This window comes from Trichosurus vulpecula, chromosome 7, assembly GCF_011100635.1.
Source record: "Trichosurus vulpecula isolate mTriVul1 chromosome 7, mTriVul1.pri, whole genome shotgun sequence".
Classification (NCBI taxonomy): domain Eukaryota; kingdom Metazoa; phylum Chordata; class Mammalia; order Diprotodontia; family Phalangeridae; genus Trichosurus; species Trichosurus vulpecula.
Genome location: NC_050579.1, coordinates 52,607,465 through 52,626,865, shown reverse-complemented (window position 1 = coordinate 52,626,865; position 19,401 = coordinate 52,607,465). Strand labels below are relative to the sequence as shown.

The following is a 19,401-nucleotide window of genomic DNA, read 5'->3' as shown; positions in this document are numbered from 1 at the left end:
ATTTTTTAGGTAGCAGCCTTGCAATGCATTTCAATAGAAACAAGGAAGCCAGCTGGAAAATGTGTGGAATCCATAGCTAAAAAGCAGGGGGCGAGAACACACAGAAAAGAAAGGGCCATAACATAGTTCCCATTGACTACTCGATGTCAAAGTCAGAGGGCAGTTTCTTGGATCGGAAGTACCTTCTTGAACCACTCTCTCAGTGAGGTAAGAGTTCCATGCTTACCCAGAGCAGTAATGGAGACAGGTGTGCTAGCTCTCCGCTCTCCAACGATCTGCCATTCACCATCCACTGCCCGCACCCACTCGGTCACATGGCATTCGTACTGGCCTTCATCTTCCTTTCTGCTGTTAAAGATGCCCAAGGTAAATGAGTTGGGCTGAACCTGTTCCATTTGGATGCCTCCAAAGCTGCTGCGCTCCCAATAGGAAGAGCCAGGCTGCACTGTACCATCTCGGTCTAGCCACATGATGTTATTTCGCCGATTCCGTCTGTCCAACAGCTGCCAGATGACTGAGAAGCGGCCCTGGGCTCTATCTGCTGTACGCACACTACAAGAAAAGTGAAGATTCTCTCCCTCTAGGATGGTGCTGGCATTGCTGGTCACTTCCACCGAGATGCTGCTCTCTGAGGAGGAGAGAGTAACAGGGAGGTGGCATTATATATCCACTGACCCCCTCCCCATGACAGTAAAAGAAGACATTTCTAGCACCAAGGAGGGGGAATAAGAACACAGAATATTCCTAACTTTGTTGCTATTGTCATTTCTAACTCATGGGTAGCTGGGGGTTTTGTGGATTAGAGCACTGGACTTGGAGTCAGGAAGATCTGAGTTCAAATAATGAATCAGATACTTGGTAACTGTGACCCTGGGCAAGTCACTAACCCTCTCTTCAGTTTCCTTTATCTGTGAAATGGGGATGACACCTCATAAGGCTGCCATGAGGGACAACATAAAGGCAATAAACATATGTCAAGGGCTTTGCAAACCTTCAAGCCCTACATAAGTACTAGCTACTATGATTAGTAGTAACAACAAACCAAAATACTTCATTATTGATACACTGCTTATTTCTGACCTTCGATAATGAATGCCATTGATTCAGTGTTTGTTCTTTGCTTTAAAATCACAGAACCAGAGCTGGGAATGACCTTCGAGGTTATCCAGACCAACCACCTACCTGAAACATGAATCCCTTTATGTAGAGATGCTAGTTTTCAAGATTCAATGGCTGTGTGGAACCCCCTGAGAACAGCCCGACCTTAACTTTAGGGCCCATCCTCTGCTTACCCATACAACTGAAATGAAGGGGTTTTTTTCACAGTTCTTCATATTTTAAAAATTTGAAACTCCTACTGAAAATTGCTTTTGAGAAACTGACATTTTCTTTATTCTACCCAGCCCCTCTGATTCCCCTTTCTTAATCCTGTGCACCAGTCAAACAAAAGACAAGCTGTACATCAATACCTTGCCTTTTTCTGCTCATTCTAGGTACAGTTAGAAAGAAGAAAAAAGATGGGAAAACCCCTGCAGGAGTTTTCGTAGCACAGTTATTTCTCAAAAATAGAGAAGGGCAGCTGTACAGATAATTCAGAGCAATCGACAGTCCAGTCGTTATTTACATGGAGTCTGGGAATACTTTTTGGACTTATATTAAACAATGAGAGTTCACTGACTGGGCTGGTTCACCACCCACCCACCCATCCATCCATCCATCCATCCACCCACCCATCCACCCACACGGATCCACCTATCCATCCCCCCACCCATCCCCCCATCCACCCATCCACCCATCCATCCATCCACCCATCCATCCACCCATCCACCTACCCACCCATCCATCCATCCACCCACCCACCCATCTACCCACCATCCATCCATCCATCCACCCACACATCCATCTATCCATCCACCCACCCATCCCCCCATCCACCTACCCATCCATACATCCACCCATCCATCCACCCATCCATCCATCTACCCATCCATCCATCCATTTCCAACTCATGCTGATTATTGATTTTTCTTGAACACTCTTTATTAGCTACCATTAGAAGAGAAGTTTTGAGTGGGAATTCCACCCATCCAATCCAATAAATAATTATTAGGTACAAACTACATTCAGGGTAATGAGCATCACAATGAAAAAGTCTCTATCCCTTAAGGAGCTTACAAGGTTTGAAGCACTGAAGGAAGAATATGTGTCTCTAGTGTGTAGGACAGTGCGCTGAACACTTTAACAGGCACTTAATAAATGCATGTTGTTGTATTCCCAGTGACTCTTTACTCCTTCCATTTTCCTTAGAGCTTTGGTTCTGTTTGTTTTGCTGCTGGCATTTTTTTCCTAAAACACTCAGGTGCATACCAAAAGTTTTCCAATCTACTGGACTGCAAAAATATGAATAAAGAGACCTTGACTGTTTAGAATATAAAGTGCATTTGTTAAGGCAAAGCACCACAACCACAACTGTCTCTAGCATACAGAAGAAAGAATTTTAATAAAAAATTAGATGAAATTAGATGAAAAAAGATTTTTCAAATCAATCAATTTAATCAATTTCCAAATTAGGAAGCACAGATATGATAGACCTATGCAGCTTCTATATCTGTTTTCTTCCCTGTCACTAGAATGTCAGAAGAAACTAGGGACCACAGATTTGGAGCTAGAAGTTAGACCTCATTTCATTCAATTCCCTCATTTTACAGATGAGGAAACTGAGACCCATTGAGGTTAAGCAATATGGGAGTCCAGCCAGGATTCAAGCCCAGGTCCTTTGACACCCAATCTAGCATTCTTTCTACTATTCCACAATGCCTCTTTAGTAGCTACTTTCAGGAAGTCAATTCATTGGCTCTTGCTACCATGAATATGACTGCGGCCTATCTGAGACTTCTCAGGATAATGCTAGGTATGAAGTACAGGATACTCGATGATAGAGAATGATGGGTCCTCTCCAAATCCCATAAAGGTCCTTTGCCCAACAGTTAGACTTTGCAGAATCATAAGTCATAACAAAAAGGACTCTAAGGCACCATGGTACTCTCCCTGGGATCAGTTCCATGTCCGTTGCTTATTAGCCAAAACAATGGACAAAAGGCAGTAACTCCAGAACCAGGGCAGGAAATCCACCTTAGGCAAAAAATGACTTCCAGGTCAATTGCTAGCCTGGACCCACTGCAACTCCATATATATATACACACACGCATATTTATATGCAAACACAACATACATATGTATGTATTTGTAACGCATCTCTATTTAAATAAATGTGTATATATGTACAAATATATGTGTACACATGCATACAGTAGGTCTACAACAACAACAAGAATTGCAATATTGGGCTAGACAACATAAGGTGGCTTGGGAAATATGGGCAGTGCCAATTGGGGGTCAGCACTTGCCTTGTCCATCAAGATTGCCTATTCATGCGTCCAGGATTGGGAAAAGAAGAAACCTGAGATTAAATACTATCTTGGTAAAGTTAAAAAGGGACAAAACTGGGAATGATACCATAGAAAGTTAACAGGGATCTTCAAGGCAAGAGCTGATGATACAGCAGAAGTTACTGGGAAAAGCCCTAGATTGGGTGTTGGAAGCCCACAGTCACAATCTTAGTATTATTAAGCGAACAATGTTGGTTAATGCCTCACTTTTCTGTACTTTGGGTTTTCCATTCATAGAAAATGGCACATCTCCCCCTAACCTAGTCTAGACAGATTTTTTTTTTTTAGCAGAAACCTGGAAAGAAAAAAGGCAATCTGGGCTCTTGCGAAGAAAAGCACCATTAGAATTCAAGGCATAATCATCATCACCATAATCGTTGTGGTCATTTTTGTTCTCTGATAGACTTACCCAAGTGGCCTTGGGGCAGCATCTGATGGTGCTGGGGGACTTTAACTACCCAGTTATCTGCTGGAAAAGCAATATAGCAGGCCACAGATCATCAAACAAGTTCTTAAAAGAGATTGGGGGGAATTTCTTAGGGTAAAAGAAGATATGGAGTATGGTGGCTGTCCATTTGATCTTTATCAAACAACAAGTAATTAGTTTGTGGATGAAAAGCCAGATCAAGTCCCTGGATAAAGCCAGCACAGAATGATAGAGAATTAACAAGACAGAGGAAGGGGAAGAAGTGAGAGCTAGTAGAAGAGGGAGTCCAAGGAAGAAGAAGAAAAAAGAATTCAAGAAAACTGGATGCATTTTAAACAAGGACAAGAGTGAAAATTATCCTGGTATATAAGACCAAGAAGATCAGAAGACTCCTATCTTTACCCCATGCCTGATTCTAGTCTCCATATTTTAAAGGGAATAGTAAAGAACTAGAAATGGTTAAAGAGGAAAAGAGCAGTAAAAATAATAAGGCTAAAATATGAAGAGAATATGAGAAAAGGCTAAAGAAGCTAGGTTAAGAGTTAGTTTAGGGAAGATCAACATCCATCTTTTTTTTTTTAAAAGAACACTGAAATGCTTAATTTCCATGAAACACAGAACTAATGGGAAATGGATAAAAACCGTAAGTGCTTTAAGTCAGATAGCTGTGTAGGCTTGCCTGGAGACAGGGGGCTCAACTAAACGACCTTCCTGAGCATGGAAAACAAAGTTTTACGATTCTTTAACTCCAGGATAAAGGAGTCTGTTTCATTCTTTGATTTTTATACCAGAAATTTTAGCACAGCAAGGAGATTTAGGCAAATGCCAACTTCTGAGTTCTATGAATTCTTGACCTCAAGCATCATCCTTATAAATGATATTTTGAGCTAAGATTTAAAATCCTTCCACAAAAAGTTAAAATTCTAAGAGGCACCCACTTCTCTGGGGCTTAGCTGCTGTAGGGTAGGCAAAGAGTTTTCCTAGATCTCAGATTCTCTCTCTATACCTTGGGAGTGGTGCAACTGTCCATAAGAGGCAATACAGCATAGTGGGTAGGGCCCTAGATCTGGACTCAGGGGACACTTAGCATCTGTGTGATGCTGGATAAGCCAGTTAACATTCTTGTGCCTCAGTTTCCTCATCTGCAGAATAGAGGATCTGATAGCTCATAAGGTCCTTTCCAACTCTAAATCTATGAGCTTAAGTCTGTCCTTGTACAACCCTAGGCTTGCTAGGTCTCAAGTCCCTCCTTCTCTGAAGCTCTGCCTACCTAAAGAGGGACAGTGAGTACTGAAAGAGAAAAGCTGTAGAAGGAAGGGAGGTTAAGTATTTTGTTTTTCCCTAGTAGAGTGGTTACCAAGGCTGAGTGCCACCCACTCCCATCTGTCACCCTCTAGTTTCCCTTAAGCGAGGATACCATTTGGCAAACCAGAAAACAATGGGAAAGAGTGGGGAGGGGGAAGGGAGAAGCACACTTCTCTACTTACTGAGAGGAAGAACAATGATGGGGATGTTCTTGGGGCGCTTGCTTTCTTTGTCGATGAACTCGCCAGTCACCGTTTTCTCTCGTTCTGTTACCCTGCAGTTGTATTTACCGCTGTCCTCCTGGCGGAGGTGGTAGATCTTCAGCACAAAGACGCTGTCACTCTCTTTGGACACCTTGAGCTGGCCCCGGCTTTCCCGCTGAGCAAATTCACTGTTCAGCACAGGCACAGCATTGGGTCCCAGGCTGGCAATGAGGGAGCTGTTGAAAGCCCAGGAGACAGCAAAGTAGCGGTCGGGAACGTTCTGAGCCTCAAGGATACAGCGGAACTCTACTGGCTCACCGACTGTGTACAGCCGTCTGTCTGTCTCTAGTCGAACACTGAACTCTTTGTCTGAGAAAGCAATGGAACAGAATGGGGGAAAGAAGCAATGAGTGGTCGCTGATGCCAAAAGATACGTATCATTCAACAAGCTTCAGGTGAATATAGGTTCCCAACTAGTCAAAGTATGTCAATAAACCACTTGATAGAGTTGACCTAATATTCCAAGATAATGGTAACACAACTGTGTCCATGAGAGATGGGACCCAAATTATTGGAGAACCAAGTGACACCTAGAAGTCAGAGAAATTTCAAGACTGACCCAAGGGCCTGAATTCATTAATTCTAAGAATATAAGCTCCTTGAAGGCTAAAACTGCCTTCAGATTTGAGTTTGTACCTCCCAGCATGCAGCAAAACTTTCTGAACAACTTAAGTGCTTAATAAATTCTCTCCCTTTCTTCCTCTCTGTCTCCATTTCTTTCCTCTCTCTCTCCTCCCCTTGGCTCCCACTCTTCCTCTTTCCCTCTCTCTCTCCCTTTTCTGTTCTCCTCTCTATCTCTATTCCTCTACTTCTCTCTCTTATGTTGGACTGAGACAATAGATCCAAACTTCAGGTCAGCCCTAGAATTTACCAGCATCATTCTGAAATGGCTGCTCTCTCAGGCCTACTCATGACCTATATCCAAGAGAAAAAAAAAAAGAACACTAGAAATTCCAGAATGGAAAAAGAAATTTCAGAAAACCTGTCCACCCCACCTTTATCAGCTGGTCAGGTTTATGAAGCATAAACACTCTACCCAGCTGTCCACCCTGCTACTCATAAATATTCAAAGATGAACAGAATGAGACTGTGCTATATTCTTTCCCATATCAATCACTCAACAAGCATTTATTAATTATTTACTCTATACCGGGCAGCTAGGTAGTTCAGTAGATACAGCACTAGGCCTGAAGTTAGGAAGGCCTGAGTTCAAATCTGGCCTCAGCTACTAAGCTGTGTGACCCTGGGCAAGTCACATAACCCTGACTGCCTTGGTTTCCTCATCTGTCAAATGAGCTGGAGAAGGAAATGGCAAGGCACTCTAGTATCTTTGCCAAGAAAACCCCAAATGGGGTCATAAAGAGTTGGGCACAACTGAAAATGATGGAACTGCAACAACAACAATATACCAGGGACTATGCCAAATTCTGGAGATACAAAGAAAGGCAAAAATAACCTCTGCTCTCAAAGAATTTACATACTAATGGGGAAGAAAACATGTGAATAAAAAGGTATATGTGTGTGTATATATACACATACATATACACATGCACACATATGTGTGCACACACATTTTATTCACATGTTACATCAAGAGTAGAAGAAGAGAGGTAATCTTAGAGGGGAAGGCTCTACCAGCCTGGGAACCTAAGAGAGGCTTCCTGAAGAAAGTGCCATTTAACCTGAGCCCTAAAGGAAGCTAGGGATTCTAAGAGATGGCGATGAGGAGGGAGAACATTTCAGTAGTGGGGTCAGCGGTTCAAAAGCATGGAGGTAGGAAATGGAGTGTCATATTTGAGGAACAGCAAACAGGCCAGAGAGCACATAGGAAGAAGCCAAATATAAGACAACTGGAGAGGTAGGAAAGGGTCAGGTTTCTAAAGAGCTTTAAATGCAAAGGAGAAGACATTTATTTGAGCCTGGAGGTAAGAGGGAGCCACTGGAACTTATTGAGTAGGGGGAAGACACTGTCGGATCTGCACTTTCAGAAAATCCTTTTGGCAGCCAAGTGGCCAACAGATTGTATTGGGGTAGGGAGGTAGGGAGACCAACTAATTGTAATACTCTGTTTAAGAAGTGAGGGGGAACTAAACTAGGGTGGTGGCTGTGTGTGCGTGAGGAGATAGAAAAGGATGCATCAGAGAGATGGTGTCATGGCAGACGTGACAAGATTTGCCAATGTACTGGCTGAGCAGAGGAGTAAGAGTGAGGAGTTGAGGATGATATCATGGTAGCAGATATCATCAAATGTGGTGGCACAGGCAAACTCAACAGAGTCATATGGGAGAAATTAAAATTAACCTCTCATTAGAAGTCCACCAGTTAGATTCAGTATTTTAGGACAACCTCTTAAGTGGGGTTCCCAAATGTTCTTAAAAGGGTTTTGTTTTATCCAAGAAGGAAGAGGTGGAGGTCAGAGGTACTCTTTTTCCCTAAGGAGTCATTTAGTCACTAGCAGAAGGAGGCAGCATAGGTTAGTGGAGAGAAGGCTAAGTTTGGTCAGAGTCAGGAAAACCAGACTTCAAATCCCACCTTTGAAATTTACTAGCTGAATCTACAGTCATATGAAAAAATGTCCTAAATCACTATTGATTAGAGAAATGCAAATCAAAACAACTGTGAAGCACCACATCACACCCATCAGATTGACTAACATGACAAAACAGGAAAATGATAAATATTGGAGAAGATGTGGGAAAACTGGAACACTAATTCATTGGAACTATGCCCAAAGGGTTATAAAAAATGTATATACCCTTTGACCCAACAATACCACTTCTAGGGCTGTATCCCAAAGACAGCATAAAAATGGGAAAAGGACCAACACATACAAAAATATTTATAGCTGCTCCTTTTGTGGTGGCCAAGAACTGGAAATTGAGGGGATGCTCATCAATTGGGGAATGGCTGAACAAGTTGTGGTATATGAATGTAATGGAATACTATTGTGCTGTATGAAATGATGAGCAGGCAGACTGCAGAAAAACCTGGAAATACTCGAATGAACTGATGCTGAGTGAAGTGAGCAGAACCAGGAGAACATTGTACACAGTAATAGCCACAGTGTGCGATGGCTGACTTTGATAGACACAGCTCTTCTCAGCAAAGCAAGGACCTAAAACAAGTCCAAAAGACTCATGATAGAAAATGCCATCCACATCCAGAAAAAGAAATATGGGGTCTGAATGCAAATCGAGGCAGACTACTTTCTTTTGTTTTATGTTTTTCTTTCTCATGGTTACTCCCATTTGTTGTAATTCTTCTATACAACATGACTAATGTGAAAATATGTTTAACAGGAATGCAGATGTAAAGCTTATATCAGATTGCATGCTGTCTTAGGGAGAAAGGAGGTGAAGGAAATGTAAAACTTATGGAAATGAATGTTGAAAACTAAAAATAAAAATAAATGTTGAAAACTTATTAAAAAAAACTGAAACAAAGAAATTTACTAGCTGAAAAAAATTGGGACCCAGTGTTCTATCAGCCTTACAAACATTAAAAAAAAGAGGAAGAAGAAGAAGAAGCCAGAGCATGATACTGTCAGGAAGAAGTGAGCCTGTCAAAATAGGGCTTTCTTAGGATCACAGACTTAGAGCTAATTTCAGTTGTTTACAGCTGTGTCCTACTCTCCATGACCCCATTTGGGATTTTTTCGGCAAAGATACTAGAGTGATTTGCCATTTCCTTCTCTAGCTCATTTGACAGATGAGGAAACTGAGACAAACAGGGTTGAGTGACTTGCCCAAGGTCACACAGGTAGTAAGTGTCTGAGGTCACATTTGAACTCTGGAAGAAGAGTCTTCCTGACTCTAGGCCAGGCATTTTGCACTATGGCGCCACCTAGCTGCCTCATTAGAGATACAAGGGACCTTAAAGGCGGTCCACTTCAACCTTTTCTTTTTACAGATGAGGAAACAGGCGTAGAGACTTAGTATGCATCAGAGGTAGGATTTGAATCAGGAGCCATCAGGCTCCAGAGCCAGAGTTATTTCCACTGTGTCCAACTGCCCCTTCACTGTCATGTAGTTGCTATACAATACGGGCAGCCAGGCAGGGAGCAGAGCTGGGGAAGGAAGATTTTTTTTTTCCATTTGTTCTGCGACGTTTAGATTCAGTCAAAGAGCAGCCCTAGAGGGCCTTGAGGCCACAGGCTCCCCACCCCTACTTTCTCCTATAGGGAGAAGAACTATAGCCCCACAGTTGCTTCAGCACCCACCGGTTTCCTCCTCAATCTCCTCCCAGTCAACTTCTCCCTGAACTACTTACCACAGCACTAAGCATGATTTGGGAAGGGTACTAATTTAAGCCAGCTATCGCTGCAGCTAAACAGACAGGAGGTGATGTACTGACGCCACAACCATCTTTCTTTCAGCTAATCTGGGATTGTCTTTCAGAAAGATGGAGCTTGGATGAATTTGCATGTCAGATTTGGAAAATCCTAACTCCAAGTAGGTATGATTAAAATAAAGATGAATAAACTCAGGCAACCTAATTCAAGTGCACTCAGAGTTCAGGACTGATCTTAAAGTTACTCAGGATAGGGAGGAAAGACCAGAGTTACCAAGTAAGAAGCCCGAGGAAAGACCCAAAGCCCTTTCCCCTTTGACCTGCCTTTCCTGACCAATTGAATATTATCTTCTTTCACAGACTCGACATGCCAGACAAACTGGCTTCATTGTTGTTCCCCCATCTGACATTGCATTTTCTAACTGAGGCTTTCAAAGCTGTCCTTCCGTTTTCACCTCCACCTCACAGGATCCCCACTGCCTTCAAGACTCAGCTCAAGCGTCCCCTCTTACACAAGGCTCTGGTTCCGTTCTTTATTCATCACCTCTCCACCCCAACTATCATTTCATATATATTTTGTACTTTCTTATCCACACTCACATTTTTTCCCTTTAATAGAATGAGAGCTTCCTTAGGATTACAGCTGTCTTTGTTTTTACCCATCTTTATACCTAACACCCACCATTTTGCCTGGAATACAGTAGACCCTATTAGAGCAATTTTCCTAAAGCAAAGATCTGATGACATCATTCTTTGAATCGACCAACTTCCTATTGCCTGCAAAATAAAACATAAACTCCTCTTTGTGGCATTTAAGGACCTTTACAAGCTGGACTTCCAACCTACCTTTCTAACCTTATTATATATTATTCCTCCCTTTCTCCCACTTTGTGGCCCAGACAAATGGTCTTCTTGTTCCTCACATTTGAGACTCGATCTTCCAATACCCCTACACAGGGGGCCGCCTGTCCCGCATATTGAAATACACCCCTTCCTCACCTCAGCCTCTTAGAATTCCTCATTTTCTTCAAAACTCATCTCCAGCACTGCCTTCTACACAAAGCTTTTCCTGAGCACCTCCCCCACTCCCAGCTGCTAACCACCATCTCACTTCTGAATCCGTAATCCCAACACCTAAACTTTAGTATGTTACTTGATAGGTGCTTAATCAATGCCTGTTGAATGGTTATGATAGAGGACTTAAAAGATCCCCATCACCACAAATGACCATGTTTCTAACATGAACATAAATATACTTACAGACACAGACACATACACCCCCACACATGCACGTATATGCATGTACATGTATATGGATGCATATATGCAAATACATGTATATGTGTGCGCACATGTACGTGTGTCTCCCTAGGTAAAATAAAAGCCTTGTACTGCTCCTGAAACACAATAGTTTTAATACGTGCTTGCTGACTGATTAATAAATTCTTGTCAAATGAATTCATTTCAGGATGTCTAAAAGATTCAGAAGCTTCTGAATACTCCAGTCCTCAGGAGCTAGTTAGTAAGCACCTAGTTAATGACATGGCCTCAAGCTCTCACACCCCATTAGATTTCCATATCATTATGGAAATTAATAAACGCTATCTAACCATGGAATGTCGACCCTCCTTAAAGGTAGAAAACAGCTAGAACAGAGGATCCTAACCTGGGAAATGGGGGTAGGAGGAAGGGATGGTGTCCCTGAAATTGGATGGGGAAATAAATGGCATCTTTACCATCCTTTGTGATCCTGTGTATTTTACTTTATGCATTTAAACACATGATTCTGAGAATGGGTCCACAGGCTTCACTAGATTGCCAAAGGGCTCCATAGACACAAGGAAGCTTAAGAATCTCTGAGCCAGAAGAGAACTCGACAAAATGTAACAGCAGTAAGAGAAACCAAAGTTTCTGACTTTTTTTCCACTTAGAAGAATCCAAATGGAACTTTCCCATTTCCTCCCTTGAACTGACCTAGACTCATCATTCCACAGGACACTCAAGCATATACTCACTCACCCCCAACACTACTAGCATACTTTTTAGATTAGAATATTTGGTGAATTCACAAAGAGACTCAAAACAACTTAAATGCCAGCAACACATGGCCATACAGAGAAAGTCTTCCCCTACAAAGGCGTATATCAGCAGCTCGTGGTGGCAAAACCAAACATTTAACACACAGGACATCAGCGCTCTGGTTTAGACCCATGGCTCATGCTGGACGTGATCTCTTGTTCATGGAGGCAGCAGGAGCCTGGAACCCTAGCTATTGTTTTCAAACACCAATAGAAGAAAAATATATAATCCAATTCCCACTCTCAGAGTCAAAAGAGATACTGTCTCAACATGGTGCTCCTTCACCCCTGGCATCGATGTCTATTTTTCTGCTGGCCACTTGGAGTTAGAACAATCCAAAATCAGGAAACCATTCTCAGGGGAAAATATTTTCCAAGTTCCCTACCATAACTAATCAATCAAAAACAAAGCATTTCTGGAGCATCTGCTGTGTGCAAGGCACTGAAGTGGGGATGTAAATAAAAAATGAGATGGTTCCTGCCCTCAAGGAGCTTATTTTCTATCATAAATAATCATTACAGTAGAGCACATGATTTAATAAAAGACTCTCATAGGCTAGCTCAACAATATCCTCTATTCTCCTGAGATTAGTGACATAAATATATGCCAGGATTCTTTCTGGGATTACATACCAGAAACCTGGAATTTGCACAACAATTTGTATAGGTTCCTAATGTTACGCAAATAAAATGACAGACCCTAAAGTACTTATATTAAACATCCTCCAACCTCACTGGTCCCTAGGTAAATCCAATGTTTAATAGACCATTAGAGTCATAACTAGGACAGGGCAATTGGGGCTTTGCCTCAAGGAACTGAATTTAGGATGCTGACAGCATTAGCACCTTAGAAACAACAGAATTAAACATCTAGTTAACAAGAATAATTAGTTAATATAGCAATCTTCAGATGGAAGGATGAAGAGAACTCTTCCCCAGCCCAGCTCTCCTGTCTTGTCCCCACCTTATAGCCTAGTCTCTACAAAAAGCAGCCTTTGAGTTAGTATCCAAGGGTTTCTGCTTCTATCCTCATCCACTCAATAGAATTAGTCCTCTCCAGACACTCATCCCTCAACAACTCTGGGCCTACTTTGGCTGTTTGCCCAGAGTGGTTTATGATACCTGTCCTGATTGCAAAGATATCTAGATGTGATATCATATGCCACATATACATAAAAATCTGGTTTTTAATGGCCTCCAAATTCACCCAGTCTAGTGCCAAGCAACCCGTACAGCCAGGGAAAATAAAGCACTAATGGAAGAGAGGCTCAAAGACACTAACCAGTTGGCTGGACATTGACCACAGTTCCTTCCGAACGCTTGAGGGTCATGGGGTACCATGACTTGTCAGGATCCTGGATCCACTCGGCAGCCTCGCAATAGAACTCGCCCTGGTCAGATGTCTGCAGGTGGTAAATGGTGAGCCTGAAGGTTGTCTCTCCCAACTTGTCCAGGCGGACCTCTCCCAAGGTCTGCCTCTGTGCATACTCACTGCTAGAATGGAGCACAAAATCCCTGCTCAGGGAGATCACCTCCACGGGCTTCTCACCAGTCCTCTGCCTGTACCAAGTAACTGAGAGGTGGCTGTGCTGCAACGTCTCCGTGGCCACGTCACAGCTCAGCTCCAGAGAGTCCTGCTCCACCTTCTGAAGAGTCTGGGGTGTCGCTGTTGCCTGAAGGGAATCTGGGATCACTACAGGATGGAAAAGTAAACATGGTAAGAATACTACAAAGTGAATGTTGAAAACTAAAAATAAATAAATTAAAAAACAAAACAAAAAATACTACACCAATTCCATGGAAACAATATAGACTGGAAACAGAGGACCTGGGTTCGAAACCCAGTTCTGTTGTTGGTTGCCTGAGTAGCCTTGGGCAGTAAATCAATTTATCTTTCTAGGCCTTAATTTCTTCAACTGTAAAACAAGGGAATTCAATAGGTTTGAGAATTGCTGAGGTCTCTTCTGGCCCTCAGTCTATGACTCATCAACCAACCAACATTTACTAAATACCTACTATGTGCCAGGCACTAGGGATATAAAGGCAAAAATTCAAAAAATCTTGGAGTGAGAAGAAAATTTACAGCCTAATCTAATGAAATAGTATTTTTAAGTGCTCAGCACATAGTAGGCTCTTAAGAAATGCGCATTCCCTTCCTCTTCAACAACAGAGGAGTCCCTTCCCCCTTTGTAGCAACCTAGACAAATGGTCAAATTTCAATTATCTGAGCTAATGGAAGGGAGGACTGGGGGGAAGGAGCTCTGATACAGATACTTCAAAAATCTTTTCTATTTGGCATGGGAATGGGCTTTTATGCCTACCATGAATATGCATATGGGTGGGTCTGATGTTCTGGGAATTTACAACACTCTGCGTAAAATATGAGTATATGTCACTTTACATAATAAATTGGTTCCCTGAAAAGTTGCGTAAGTACAAATTTTTAAAAGTCAGTCTGGGTTCTCCTCTTGATTTATGTTACAGAGAAAATGTTTTCATTTCTTCAAACAGCGGAAACGCCTCAACTGAAGCTTTCTAGTTTATGCATTCAACATCACTGACCACCCTCTCCTTCTAGATAATTATTCCACTCTGGATTTTCATGACACCATGCTCTCCTGGCTCCCTTCCTACCAGTCTGATCTCTCTCCTTCTTGGTTCTCCTTTCTGAGTCATTATCCATATCAGACTTCCGACTGTATGCATACCCCAAGGTTCTGTCCTATGCCCTCTTCTCCATCTGTCTCTACCCTCCCACTTGGTGACCTCCTTGTACCTAATAGGTCTAAGTGATCGTCTCTGCAAAGGACTCTCAAAATTTATACAGCAAGGCATAGACTCTCTCCTGAGCACCATATTCACAATCTGTCTTGGAGCCTTAAAGCTCAATGCCCACTCAACATATCCCAAACAGAGGTCATTGTTTTACCCCCAAATCTCCCCCGCCCCATACCCTGAAAGCTTCTCTACTTCTGCCGAGGCCACCACCATTCTTCCAATCTGCCCATGCTCACAATCTTGGCATTATCCTTGACCCCCCCCCCCAATCTCCCTCGCCCCATGGATTCAAGGAGTTGGCAAATCTTGTCATTTCATTTACTTCCATCTCTTGCTTTGCTCCCCTTTTCTCTACTCCCAAGGCCACCACGCTTTAGATACTTCAGATTCTCATCAACTATGGCCTGGACTATTGCAACAGTCTCCGAACAGGCATCCTGACTCAAAAGAGAGCTCTCTTTTCTCTAATCCAGCCTCACTCACAGATACTAAAATGATGGTGCAGGTTAGATCCTGTCACTCCTCTTTTCAATAATCTCCAATGGCTCCCTATTACTTTGAGTATTAAGTATAAGCTCCTCTGTCTAGTTTTTAAGCCCTTCCAAAGTACCTTTACAACTTATTATACATTGCTCTTTTCCTACTCCATGGTCCAATCAGACTGGTCTTCTAGCAGTTCTTCACCAATGACATACAATCTCTGGTCTCCATGCTTTTGTACTGGCTGGGCCCCATGCCTGGAATGCACTCCCTTCTCATCTCCACTTCTGCAAATCCCTTATTTTCTTCAAAACTCAATATGAGCAACACTTACGTGAAGCCTTTCCTGACCTAGAAAATGTACCTTTTGTATATTTTGGCCATGTTTATACACACATGGGGGGCGAAGCACTGGGCATGGAACCAGGAAGATTCAACTTTATTAGTTCACATCTAGCCTCAGACACTTACTAACTGGGCAAGTCTCTTAACCCTGTTTGCCTCAGTTTCCTCATCTGTCCAATGAGCTGGAGAAGGAAATGGCAAATGCTTCCAGTATCTCTGCCAAGAAAACCCCAAATGGGGTCACAAAGAGTCAGACATGACTGTAATGACTTGACAACAATATGTACATATTGTCTCGCTCTGATAAAATGTAAACTCCTTGCAGATGTAGACTGTTTCATTTTTGTTTCTGTATCTCTAATTCCTGGCACATTGCCTGGCACATTGTAGGTACTTAATACTCACCGATTAACTGATCCCTCCCACAAACACATTCAACCATACTTTTCCTGCTAAATGGTTAATGATCTCTAGATAAATACTTAAAAAGTGCTAAGGGGGTCACTTAAAGACTTTATTTTTTTTTAACAAAGGAAAGTATCCTATTGTAATGTGAATAATCATTTTCTAATTTAGCTGCTGCCTAAGTGTGGATTTTCATATGCCAGGCTGGTAAATCATACACATTTGGTAGGCAACTGCAGCATAAGAACAACATGCATGGCTCACGAGTGGTGATAACTCTGTCCCAGGTCCCCAGAATTCCTCCCTCCCCAGCCCCAGATCTTCAGACCATCTTGATATATTTGTAGTACATTCTTTGGAGTGTGGGGAGGGGGAGGGAATAATTACTATTTTGGTTGAAAAGGCCACCTGCTGGAGTACAGGGCCTCTAGAGGAATAAAAGTAAACAAAAGATAGTGAGTTGTGTCAACTAAAAGCTGTGAACAATTCTGCCTAATTAAATTAATAAGAATTTGAAAGGAAGATTTGCACATTATTGGCTCAATGACAGAAGAACACTCAACAACCTAGTTATTTTTAATCCATTTGCATTGGCAGCACATAAGCACTGTGACCAATGCCATCCATCGAATTTCCAGATTTCCACCCCCTTCTTCCTCCCACTCCTACCATCCTTTATCAAGCATCTCCGCCAAGAAAGCAGCTGGTTCACCATTTCTTATGCATGGAGCTACAAGACTTGGGAAAGGCTCGGTATTTAAATAAAGGGCTGCAACCACATCGACTTCATCCTTTCTCTACCCTAACCGCTTCCCATTCATTTCTGAATCCTATTTGAAGCTCTAGTTGCTGAAAGCCTTCCCACCCTTCGCCAAGGAATTTTATAAACTTCATCTTACCCTGGCTCCTTCCCTCTACTCTAGGGGGTGGAGAATCTGTGGCCTCAAGGCCACATGTGGTCCTCTAGGTCCTCAAGTGCAGCCCTTCATCCAAATCCAAATTTCACAGAACAAATTTCTTTAGATTTGTTTGGATTCAGTCAAAGGGCCACACTTGAGGACCTAGAGGGCCATATGTGGCCTCGAGGCTGCAGGTTCCCCACCCTTGCTCTACTTTCTTCAGTTCCCCCAACATTAATTCCCTGTTTCCACTTCTCATAATTTCTTTTCACTGTGTTAGAGCAAAATCCTGCTCCGCTTTCCTCAGGCAGATCCTTATGCCTGGAATGTCCTCACCTCCTTCTTCACTTTTTTGAATTCCTATTCAAAGTTCATACCTCCCCCAGCAAGCCTTCCCTGATTCCCCAGGTCTTTCTCTTTTATATTTCATGAGGCACCCTGCAGACTGAAGAAGGCACTGGCTGTGTATTACAGCTATCTGTGTGGCGATCTGTCCCCCTACCAGCCTGCAATCTCCTTGAAATCAGGATGGGTTTTTCTTATCTAATCCTTGTATTCTTTCCCCCAACCCAACACCCTCCCCATGAGAGACACAGGGCTCCATCAGACTATATTATATTTTCCTCCAAAGCACTTGACACCTGGAAGGGGGCTACATCTAAGTTTCAACTCCAAGTTTCTCCTGTTGTTGTTCAATCATTTCTGGCTCTTCTTCACCCCACTTGGGGTTTTCTTGGCAAAGATACTATAGCAGTTTGCCTTTTCCTTCTCCAGCTCATTTGACAGATGAGGAAACTGAGGCAAACAGAGTGAAGTGACTTGCCCAGGGTCACATAGCTAATGTCTGAGGCCCAGTGCTCTACCTACTGCCCCACCTATAATGTGTAAATCAAACTCAAACACTTTTCTTTAGAGGAATTTGTTCTAAAGCCAAATTTGAATTCAGGTCTTGCTGACTCCAGGCCCAGGGTTCTATCCACTGCTCCACCTAGAATGTGCAAATCACACTCAAATACTTTCTTTAGAGGAGTTTGGTCTAAGGCCAGATTTGAATTCAGCTCTTCCTGACTCCAGGCGCAGGGCCCTACCCACTGGGTCACCTATTTATGTGTAAGTCAAACTCAAAACTTAACTTAGAGGAGTTTGGTCCAGAGGAAAGAGTACTCAACTTGGAGTCAACAGAGCCCAGTTCAAATCGTAGCTCTACTGCTTCTGTGTGAATTCAAGCAAGTTACTGCACCTGCTCTGACCCTCAATTTCCCCTTCTGTGATAGAAGGGGATTGGATAAGGTGATCTGTAGTGCTCCTCCTTAATCTAAGTCTCATTCTGTATTTATGCTGTGCAGTTTTTTATACAGGCAACCAGAAAGGAAAGCAAGACTGGGGAATAAGGGAGGGGCTGTGGTTTTTGGCAATGGGGATTTTTAATAAATGGAATACACAATACAAAATAAAGCTCTATTTTATAGAGGGCAAGGGCACCAGAAGGCAAAAAACCCCAGTTCCTGGCATACTCCCTTTAAAAAAAAAAACAAACAACACTGGCTCCCTTACCTATTAGGTTCATCTTGGCACTATAGCTTCCAAAGTACTTCTCATCTGTGTTGGGGGTGTGGCACTCATACTCCCCAGCATCCCTGGCCTGCAGTTCTGTGATATGCAGTAAGGCTGAATTGCCTTGGATTCTCTCCACGTAGATCTTCCCACTCCGTACTCTCTGGGTATAGATAGCGTAAGGGAAGGAAGAGTCAATCGTGCTGACAATCTGCACCTCCCGTTCGGGTGCAGACGGCAGGTAAATGGACCACTGGAAATTCTGTTCAGAGGGTCCCTGAAAGCCACTGACATTACACCAAATGGTGATGTGGGAGCCTTCTGTGCGATAAAGTGGTCCCTCTTGGACAGTGACTTGTCTCTGTGCTGACACCACACCTAGACACAGAAAAAAAGAGGGAGAGAGAAATCAGAACAAAACACAAAATGGGCCTCATTGTTCAAAGAGTTTATTGCTTCATCTGACAGTAGTAATAATTGCAGTATAAATGTCTTACCAGCTCCGGTGATTTATAAATATTAATTAAAACTCTGGTAAGGTAGAATCCCTATGTTACATATATAGTAATTTCACATTACAAGACCATGTCTTTGTCACCTTTAACTGTCTAACTCTTAGGAATAATTACTTTAATTGTTTGCAAGCAGGATTAATATAGGTGTGGAAAAGTGTCGATAAGTACCAAAGTACAGTAATACCCTCAAAATGAAAAGAAATTAAATTGATTACATGAATCCATAGAAAAAGAAGAAAATATTTACTGGGCCGCCTATTTTAAAGCAAAGGCTACAATATGACGAATGAAAATGTGGTTATTGCTTTTATTTAGTCAGGTCAGTCAACGAGCATTTATTAAGTGTTTCTTATATGCCAGGCATTGTGGGAAGTGCTGTGTATACACAGAAGGGCAAAAACATAGTCCCTGGCCCCAAAGAGCTCACATTCCAGTAGGGGAGACAACATGTAAATATTCACGTACATACAAGATATATATAGTACAGTGCAAATGGCGGCCGGGGCGGGGGGGGGGGGGGGGGGGGGGGGGAGGGAGGGGGCGGGCGATAATCTCAGAGAGAAATCTCACCAGGGAGAGTCTGCAAAAGGCTTCTGGCAGAAGGTGAGATTTG

The 19,401-nt window shown here is 42.6% G+C and overlaps 1 protein-coding gene across 1 annotated transcript in view; it reads right to left on the bottom strand.

The window, feature by feature from the left end:
* The window catches only part of IGSF3 (immunoglobulin superfamily member 3), a 132,657-nt gene that overhangs the window by 41,077 nt on the left and 72,179 nt on the right, over nucleotides 1–19,401 (bottom strand). The window contains exons 2-5 of the mRNA XM_036768702.1: nucleotides 18,274–18,651; nucleotides 13,095–13,505; nucleotides 5,364–5,753; nucleotides 227–628 (exon numbers count right to left, since the gene is read on the bottom strand). Of these exons, the coding sequence (XP_036624597.1) occupies nucleotides 227–628; nucleotides 5,364–5,753; nucleotides 13,095–13,505; nucleotides 18,274–18,651 (1,581 nt within the window). The remainder of the gene's footprint in view (nucleotides 1–226; nucleotides 629–5,363; nucleotides 5,754–13,094; nucleotides 13,506–18,273; nucleotides 18,652–19,401) is intronic.